Raw genomic sequence first — 9,941 nt, 5'->3', positions numbered from 1 at the left:
GCCGTGAGCTAACGCGGAGGCTAGTGGGGTTAGCCGCCGGCTAATTCGCCGCGTTGCTCGCGGGAGCTTATCACAGTAATAATGTTGAAGTTTTACAATTTAAAGGGAAGATATTTTTAAATGAAACTGTGTCAAACTGAAAAATATATTATTCCACCACATAAAGTAGGAAACATTTATGGCTTGCAACAACATTAATGACAGTATATATATATAATTGGAGTAATTTAATATATGATGTTTTTAATTAAATAAATAATGAGCTGTTGGACACTCATAAGAGTTATATTAAGTATGTTACATAACATTATTTGACAGGTCTATTTGTCTGCATATAGTATTCCTCCAGCTGATCCAGACAGACTGCAGTGATGTCCAACGTGAGACAAAGAGCTGGACTCACAGGACAATTTGAAGGTCTTCACTTCATCGCTGATTCCTTGTTACAGCCTGGATGTGTTAAGTTTAATATTGATGTTTTTCTAACTGTAAGACTGTGCCGTAAACTGTTCAACTATTGCTCAGGCAGGAGTAATGAGTTTTATTGTTAAAATTATTATGATTAACGATCAATTATTACGATTTGCTCGTTCTTTGTCTGGGGATCCTAGTGAGGACAGCCCTCTTAAAGGTGGGGGTGTGACGATCCGTCCCGCTCTCTTCCTTATTTGATGCTGGCTTTCAGGTGGAGCTGGGAGGGGTCTGCTGCCTGTACCTGCCCTTCAGTTTGTAGAAGGCGAAGCATAAAGGACGACCCTTATCAGTGTCTCTCTGTCTCTCAGCCAGACCTACTGCATCCTCCTCATCCTGTTTGGTTTGTTGTACCCTGCATGACATCAAACTCACACCCATCCTGTCAGTAGGAACCAGGCCTTAAATGACTATTTGAGTTGTGCTTTTTGTTATAGCTGCTGCTCATGGTAGTAAAGACATGCTACTTAGTAAAGACATGCTAATTGCTAACATTAGTGGCTAATGCTTTACTACCAAGAGCAGCCAGCGTGCTAGCTGCTCATGGTCGTAAAGACATGCTAATTGCTAACATTAGCAGCTAATGCTTGACTGCATGTAAAGACATGCTAATTGCTAACAATTGTGGCTAATGGTAGAATTAGTGGCTCATGTGTGTAAATATACATGTTAAAAATTACTATTTGAGGTGTGCTTTTTCAATACACAACCCCGGCAACAGCCCACTCGGCACTTCAAAAATTTCCGCGGGAATTTTCTAGTTATTCATCTTCCGTACCTTTTTTCGGTCTCTAACTCGTCCCGCAATTTTGGGGCGACACCGACAAAAATTACATCAAAACGTGCGCCTTTATCGGGAATGGTGTGCTATTACTTTTATAAGGAATCCACGAATTTTTCGCGAATTTATTCGCGAAAAACTGCGAAAATCGTCCCATTGAAATGAATGGGAAACTGCGAAAAAACGAAAAAACTGACACTTTTGAGGGGCATTTTCAAAAGCTAACTCCTCCCGCAAAATTTCACCTAGAGACTTCATTTAAACTTTAAAATGTAGGTAAATTTGTCCTCTATAAAAGTTCTACTCAGATTTTTGATATCTTTTATACTTTTCGATCAGTCACTCGTCAATCATCGTGATCAATCATGTGAAATTTCTGAGTTTATAATGGGTGTGTATTGCGTGGAATGTTCGGCCTAGAGTGGGAGACCTCAGAGGCTAGAGTGGTAGAGGCTGTCTGAAATTCACTGAAATTTTTCTCTTTCCACGCTGCTCCTGGGCACATCTTACATCGTAGACATTAGATTTTTTCCACTTTTGTAGAGGAACTTGTCCTGATTCATACAATGTGCTCGCCTAAAGCTTGATTTATGCTCGTGCGAAAAATCGTCTGCGTCGGTACGCAGAGAGTCTGCGTCGCCGCGAACCCCCTTCGCAGAGAGTCTGCGTCACTTGACGCGCACCTCCAAAAAATCCTGACTACGCGTCGAAACGACGCCGACAGCAGGGACATGCGACGCAGACCTCAAGGGCTGTGATTGGTCCGCTTTACGTCATTTCCGGTTCTCAGCTTTTCCGGTTCGTTCTGTATACAAGGGCGCCATTTTTAAAATTCTTGGAGCTGCACTTCGAGTTCAAGATGGACCAAGCTGAAGAAAGACTGATCGAAGAAGTGAGGAAGTATGAGCATCTGTCCAACTCATCTTCTTCGAACTACAAGGACAGCCAGATGTCAAGTAATTCTTGGAGGGAGATTGCGCAGAACCTCGGTTCGGACTCTGCGGACTGCATGAAGAGGTGGAAGAACTTGCGGGACAAGTTCGTCCGCCACCGCAAGAAGATGGCTTCCAGGAGCGGGGACCCAGGTGGCAAGAAGGTCCCAGCCTTCTACATTTTCATGTCCTGGCTGGAACCGCACGTAAAACATCGTGAGACAGAGTCTAATTTTGGATCTGAGGTAAATATCTCTTCGTGCTTTTTCATGAGCCTTGTGCAGGTGAGCTAGCTAGCTCGCTAGCAAGCTAACCGATTGTAAACACTCGTGGCACAGTGCTTGCAGTTTGCATGTTCCTTTGTTTAAAATAAAATAAAATACGATGTAAAATGACTGGATGGAAGCTGTACTAGCTTTGGTGAAGGGCTGCTACTACACGGTTGGTTAGCTTTATCTGCAGCCTTTGTTCTAGCTAACGTTAGCAGTGACTGTAAACACTCGTGCCACCCAGTGCTTGCAGGTTGTGCAAACAAAATAATAGGTTCGTTATTGCTATATATGACACCAATACTTGTTTTTTTTGGCGTTTTAGTTAGAAATACAGTGTACATGATTAGATAAGAATCTCTGTATAACCTATACCAGTGTAGTTTCTTAACAATGTCTGCCTTTTCTTAACCACAGGAAAATACCACATTCCTCAATTCAGAGACCGATTCAACATTGCAGTCTCTGTCAGAGTCATCAGAGTCACCTTCGCCAGAGACACCCACTCCAGAAGAATTTGCCTCCCCCCAGCCTCAGACTTCATCCATGTCGGACAGCTTTCTGTCTCCCACCTCACCTTCTCCTTCTGCCAGACTGAAAAGAAGAAGGTGCATGGACCAGGGAGACACGATAAACAAGCACTTGGCACGTCTTGATGAACGTCGGCTGGAACTTCAACAGAGGCTGGTGCAGGACAGTGATGAGTGCTCTCGGTTTGCGCAGACGGTGGCAGACATGCTACGTAGGGTGCCAGAGAGCAAGAGGGCTGATCTCATGTATGACATTTATACAAAACTGTATGAAAACAGGGAATAGCGGTGAACACTAAACTGACTCCCTTCCATTGCACATTAACATTTTGCCGATTTGCTGGTTTGCTGTTGTACTTGTTGTAAATAGTTCCATTTTTTTACTTGTCTATTCTAGTTTAAATTGTATATTACAGTTAATATTTATTTAACATTGTTGCTGCGCTTAAGATTGTTAACCAGTTACTGCACCTTATTTTTTGAATAATAAAAACTCAGTTTGTCTGGAAACAGTTGAATTTTCATTTCTCTTACCCCTTTAATGCACAACATGCGTCACAAGTGACCTGCATGATTTTAAATCTTCAATATCTTTGCAATTAATTGATATATCCATTCAGGACTCCATAAATCCCTCAATTAACTTGGTTTGAATTATGAGCTTCATAAAGAAATGGCATGGCATGACATGAAAGATGTACATGCAGTAGTCAGAAACAAGATATGTAATGAATGAGAAGTTTATTGGCAAAATAAGTCACTTGTGCATTACAAGTTTACATCGCATCACTGTTCAAGTGTGCCACGAGAAACAATGTCATTCTGCCATGGCACAGAACCATGTGCTGACTGAAAGAAAGACTTGAGGTCATTTCTAACAGCCATGGCAGCTCTGGTGGATCGGGCTCTGCTCATCTGAGATGGAGGGATAGGGTCCAAAAGGTTGTCCCCGGTCACTTCTCTTCGCCACTCACCAGGCCTGAAAGACCCAGCACTTTCCGTGTCTGCAAAACTGGGTGGTATGTAGCGGCACTGTGGGCTGGCCACCTCATCTGTGTAGGCAAGGTAGTTGTGCAGCACCACACAAGCCTTCACCACATCCACAACTTTGTCAGGCCGAAACTCAATTGGTCTTCCAAGAATCCGCCAGCGTGCTGCTAGGATGCCAAAGGAGTTCTCAATGACCCGCCTGGCCCTGGAGTGGCGGTAATTGTAGATCTGCTTGTCTCTTGTCAGATTCACTCCTACATAGAAAACAATATTAAAAATTGTTACTCTTCAATCACGGTTTAACTAAATATCTAGTACAAATTAAATACGACTATTTAATTTTTAATTAAATACTACAACTGTATCTGCACAATACCTGGGAAGGGGCGCATCAGGTTGCAGTGTAGAGGGAAGGCAGCGTCGCCAACAACGACGTGTGGAATCGTGACCGTGGTCCCAGGAAGGCCAGCTGGTGGGGGCAGATTCAGCTTGTGGTCAAGCAGCATCGACCCAAATCTGCTTTCCTTAAAAACGCCACCATCGCTTTCACGTCCATAGGCTCCCACGTCCACCATTGTGAAGCGGTACCTGGCATCGCACAGTGCCATCAAAACAATGGAGTGAGCACCCTTGTAATTGAAGTAGTCGCTGCCTGCCCGTGGCGGTGCCTTGATGTTTACATGTTTTCCATCTACACACCCAACACAGTTCGGGAAGTTCCAGAGTCTCCAGAAATCACCTGCTATGTTTTCCCACTGGTTTGTTGAAGGGCAGGGCAGAAATTCTGGCTGCAGAACTGTCCACAACGCTTTGCACACCTCCGACACAATGGACGACACAGTGCTGGAAGCTAGCTTGTAGCTTGCGGCTACAGCCTGTTGGCTTGAACCTGAAGCTAAAACTCGAAGCGTCACTGAAAGTCTTTGTGCTACATCAACAGGCATACTGTGTGTCGTCTGATGGTGGATGAGAGGTTGCAGACGACGAACAAGATCATCAAATCGACTTGTAGACATCCTGAAATACCTGAAGTGCATCTCATCGTCCAGGTCCTTCAGTGGTCGAACAAGTGTGGCAAATTCTCCTGTCCTTTGCCTTGACTCGTTCAAAGGGCGTACAGACCACCTCCTCACACGTCTTCTCTTTCGTTTAGTTTTAAGCATTTCCACGAGAAGCATTTGTTCTTCAATATCGATCAGCTCCAGCTCCAAAAGTGTCCTCTCTCGCTCAGTCGCCATTGTTCACTGTGCTGTTCACTCTGCCGCAACCATAGAAAAAAGCCGGAACCGGAAATGAAACACTCCACGCACGAATTCAGGAGATTTCGCGACTCAGCGCCCCCTAGCGTTGTGGCTGTAAATTACCACGCACTGCAAAGAAACCGACGCACAAGCATAAATGCCAAGTGACGGCGATCATGTTCGCCGAAGCTTCGCAGACAAATCGGCGCAGAACCCTAAATCAAGCTTAAGACGAGACATTTTCTGAATTTGAATGGCGTGCCCCAGAGTGAGGAGTGTCCCGCTCCAACTGCCAATAAACTCCCATTCAAAATATGAAGCTGATTTTCGAGGAAAGCTGAATCCACCCTCTTCTTATACTCGCCACAGTTTCCACAATATTTACTCCAGAGACACCAAAATTACATCAGTGTGTTCGGGAACTTCTCCTGCCAATCACTGTCTGTTTTTTTTTCTGATGTGAGCTTTGGTTTTGCCTCAGTGAGCTCAAATGCGAGGACTGTCAGAGGGCAAAAAATCAAAATTTCTTCCTTCTCCTCTCCTGTGTCTGTGAGTAGTCATGGCAACCAGCAGAGTCACCATGGCAGCCTCAGGCCAGGGCCACAGCTGCAGCCATTTTTGTAGTCCTTGGCAGTTAATTTCAGTTTATTTAAGTAAATAACAAAGAAAGAGACAGAGAGAGGGTAAAAGACAGACAGGCAGTAACAGAGAGGTAAAGCAAGACATTTTTTGAGGTGACTGTCACTCTGCTTGCTCTGTGTGTACATCTGAGCTGAATGTTTTCTATTGTGTGTGTGCGTGACTGTGCTAATCTAGTGCGTCAGCGCCGCGCGTTAGCGTGGCAAATGGTAATGCCAACATTAGTATTGGTAATGCTAACATCTTTTTCCTTTTCTTTTTTTAATAACCCCGGCAGCAGCCCTCGAGTCACTCTCAAAATTTCCTGCGGGAATTTTCTAGTTAGTGATGCAGTGCTACGCAATGCAAACTATTGACCCTCATAGCAAAGCTAGCAAAACTATTGTTCTTCACTACGTTTTTTCTTATTAGTGCCGAGTGCCTATGACACGAGGCCACTCCTCCCATAGCAAGCTATGGGAGGAGTGGCCTCGTGACAGGTGAGCTCTGTTTTGGAGCAATGGATGACAACACTGGTTCGTAACTGGTTCATTGCCCACCCAAGTTTTTTGGTTGTTTATCTCTCTCCATATTCCCCATTCCTAAATCCTATTTTATAATTTTTTTTTCTGCCTGGAGACGGAAAGTGTATGACCGAAATCCACAAACGCGTATACCCCTTCTCCAAGCTATGGAAGACGCATGTAGAGATACAGCAGTTGATGCTTTTCATGGCTGGATTCGCCATGCTAGGCGATATTTCCCCCGCTGCTTAGCCAGGGAAAACATTGCTTGTGATGTGGATGAGGTGCTGTGGCCAGACCGAAACAGAAGACAGGATGCAGCATAGTTTTTTTTTTTTTTTTTTTTTTTACAGTAACTGTATACAGTAAATTCTTCTGTTTTGTATGTAGACCACTGTACAATATGTGGAACTTTGTGTTGGTTGGGATGTACACTGTGTACATTGTTTTTGTGGGAAAAATAAAATATATTTATTACCGTGTATTTGTGTGTTCTGAGAATAAAAACAATATTCTCAAATATTTTACATTACAACACACTTATGTATATACTGTCTGTAGTAAGTGTAACACTGAACAAAAAAGGCCTAAGTCATTACAATGAATGGAGAAGTGTGTTTTACATTGAGCACGTCAGTGTTCAACTGGTTCTACGGAAGAGCATTGCATTCACTGAATAAAAAAAAATTAGACACCTTATCTCGTAATTACGAGATCAGGATCTCGTAATTACGAGATCACGATCTCGTAATTACGAGAAAAGATCACAATCTCGTAATTACGAGATAAGATAAAGAAAAAGGAAACGTCTGTAAATCCTCTCTCAGTGGAGCAAAGCTAGCAAAACTATTGTTCTTCACTACGTTTTTTCTTATTAGTGCCGAGTGCCTATGACACGAGGCCACTCCTCCCAAGCTATGGGAGGAGTGGCCTCGTGCCATAGGCACGAGGCCACTATTGATCTTCTGCGTGTTTCTTTGCAGTTTTATTTTTACTTATTCATTTTCCGCCCTTTTTCGCCGATTAATGCGGCCCGAACCGGCGAGAGGACCCCAACACATGATATATCAAAACGTGTGTTTTGATCCCGAATCCCGTGCTATTACTTTTATAAGGGATTGACGAGTTTTTCGCGAATTTATTCGCGAAAAACCGCGAGAAATTTCCCATTGAAATGAATGGAGAAGCCCGAAAAAAAAAAAAAATCAACAGACATTTTCAACAATGAACTGCTCTGGCATACTTTCACCGAGAGACTCCATTTAAATTTTAAAACGTAGGTACTCTTGCCTTCTCTTCAGCGATTCACTTCACTTATCGACAACTTTTACCGTTTTTAAACTATGAAGCCTCAGAGTTGTGTAGGTTTTTACTCAAATTTCAGGGTTTATAATGGGTGTGTATTGCGCGGAATGTTGGTGCTAGAGTGGCAGGTAGAGTGAGGAGGAGAGAAGAAAATAGGCAAAAAATAAAACAGAAACTGCTCCCGTGGCCACAAATTTCACACCTCAGACATAATTTATACATAGAAACGTAGGAAAATTTGTCTTCTCGCTCAAATTCGTCTGCTAAAGCTGTAAAGTCTTACAGTTTTGGCGTGAGACGCAAAGATGCGCCAGCAACACCCATCCACAGCTTCATAGACTGCCATGTTAAATTTCTGGAGCAAAGCAGAAGCAATCCTTTCTTTGAATCGCTCTTTATAGCTCACATTTCTTCATTTTACCCACAAACTGCATATCTAGACGTTCAGGAAAGACTCAAGATGCCCAAAGTGAAGTCGGTTCAATGATTGGAAACACGGTTTGGCCACAAGGCCTTCCTGTTCGAGGAGGTTTGTTTCAGCATTTTCTCTCCCTCTAGCCATCTTCTAACTGAAATTCAAACTGGTAACCGTGACAACAAGGCCCCAACGGGCATACACACGCTCACACGCAGCAGAAGAGGAGGGTCTCCACAGAAAGAGGCGGGAAACTTCCAACTGACATAAGTAACTGGTATGTGGGGCAGCCATTTTGGCTTTTGGCACCTAAGTTGAACAATGACAGGTGTCTGTCTGTCATTGGCTAGCGCGTCATGTTAATTGCTAACATTAGCGGCTAATGCTACTTTTTAGTGGCAAGAAATTGGTGGTAGCATTAGTGGCAGCATTAGCATGTTAGCGAATAGCATATTAGCAATTAGCATGTTAGCAATTAGCATGTATTTAATTTTTAGTGGCTTAAAAGACATGCTAACACTAAACCAATGTTAAAATTAGTGGCTAGCGCGTCATGTTAATTGTTACCATTAGCGGCTAATGCTACTTTTTAGTGGCAAGAAATTGGTGGTAGCATTAGTGGCAGCATTAGCATGTTAGCAAATAGCATATTAGCAATTAGCATGTTAGCAATTAGCATGTATTTAATTTTTAGTGGCTTAAAAGACATGCTAACACTAAACCAATGTTAAAATTAGTGGCTAGCGCGTCATGTTAATTGTTACCATTAGCGGCTAATGCTAATTTTTAGTGGTAGAAATTGGTGGTAGCATTAGTGGCACCATTAGCATGTTAGCGAATAGCTAGCCACTAATTTCTTGCCACTAAAAATTAAAGACATGCATTAACCTAATGCTAACATTAGGCAGCCATTTTAGTAGTTCTTAGCACTTAATTTGAATCTGCGTGTGTAAAATGACAGACAGAGAAAGCAGAGCAGCTAGCGCGTCAGCGCTAGCCACTATTTAAGCTCCCAGTGGAAAACAGGATCTGCCAAAACATTAAAACCCCCCAAACCATCCCTGTCTCCCTTGGTGCTTTCACACAGCTGCTGGGCCTCTTAGCTATTGCTCTTCTCATTGACTGAATGACAACTTCTCAGTCATGTTTGACCTTTTTTCTTTATTTTAAACACAAATTATATCTGGCTGCTTTGCTGAAACTCCTGACACAACATCCCTGACCCGTTTCCTTCATCTTATTAGGTCAGTGAATAGCTAAACTGCTAACAGACGCTAACGACTAGCCGTCCACCATAGCTCATGTATGTTAGCGAGCTAGCGGAGCTAACGGAGCTAGCTAGCCGCTACCTTAACGCCGCGGACTCAACCGCGGAGTTAGCCTCGAGCTAACCGCTAGCTAACCGGGATTTAAAACAAATCCAAAACAAAAAGTGCGAAGCACTGCAAACTATTGTTCTTCACTACGTTTTTTCTTCTTATTATTAAACTTTTTCCACACCCGATTTTTCGAAACTTTTCAACTCAAATACCGTTCGTCGCAGACAGACACAAAATACATCAAAACGTGCGTCTCGATCGGACTCGGTGTGCTTCTATACAGTTCTTTCAAACAAGATTTTTTCGCGACGCGATAAATTTCCCATTGAAATGAATGGAGAAGCCCGAAAAAAGCGGCAACATTCCAAAATTTACAGCTTGGCTTTGTCGAGTGATTACTCGGCCATGCTTTGTAGTAGAAACTTGCTTGGAAGTTTGTACGAGGCACGGGAAGTGTATCTTTCTCTTCCTGAAAACGGCGTTTCGATACCTTTTACGGTTTGGTCAGGGTTGCAGTTTACGTTTTGGTGAAATTTGGGGAAAAAA

The 9,941-nt window shown here is 43.1% G+C and overlaps 2 protein-coding genes across 2 annotated transcripts; one reads left to right on the top strand and one right to left on the bottom strand.

Annotated features, from left to right (window-relative positions):
- Window positions 1–1,172: 1,172 nt before the first annotated feature.
- On the top strand, window positions 1,173–3,673 carry LOC311490539 (uncharacterized protein). Its single transcript, XM_084548079.1, has 2 exons — window positions 1,173–2,429; window positions 2,871–3,673. Exons 1-2 carry the CDS (start codon window positions 2,112–2,114, stop codon window positions 3,267–3,269), a joined length of 717 nt encoding a protein of 238 aa, XP_084404205.1. The 5' UTR covers window positions 1,173–2,111; the 3' UTR covers window positions 3,270–3,673.
- Window positions 3,674–3,709: 36 nt separating this feature from the next.
- On the bottom strand, window positions 3,710–5,992 carry LOC311490530 (putative nuclease HARBI1). Its single transcript, XM_084548065.1, has 2 exons — window positions 4,350–5,992; window positions 3,710–4,227 (listed from the first exon to the last, which is right to left on the bottom strand). The coding sequence occupies exons 1-2, from the start codon at window positions 5,209–5,211 to the stop codon at window positions 3,770–3,772; spliced, it is 1,320 nt and encodes a 439-aa protein (XP_084404191.1). The 5' UTR covers window positions 5,212–5,992; the 3' UTR covers window positions 3,710–3,769.
- Window positions 5,993–9,941: the final 3,949 nt, after the last annotated feature.

This window comes from Chelon labrosus (genome assembly GCF_963514085.1).
Source record: "Chelon labrosus genome assembly, chromosome: 1".
Taxonomy (NCBI): Eukaryota; Metazoa; Chordata; class Actinopteri; order Mugiliformes; family Mugilidae; genus Chelon; species Chelon labrosus.
This window is presented reverse-complemented; position numbering and strand designations above follow the sequence as displayed.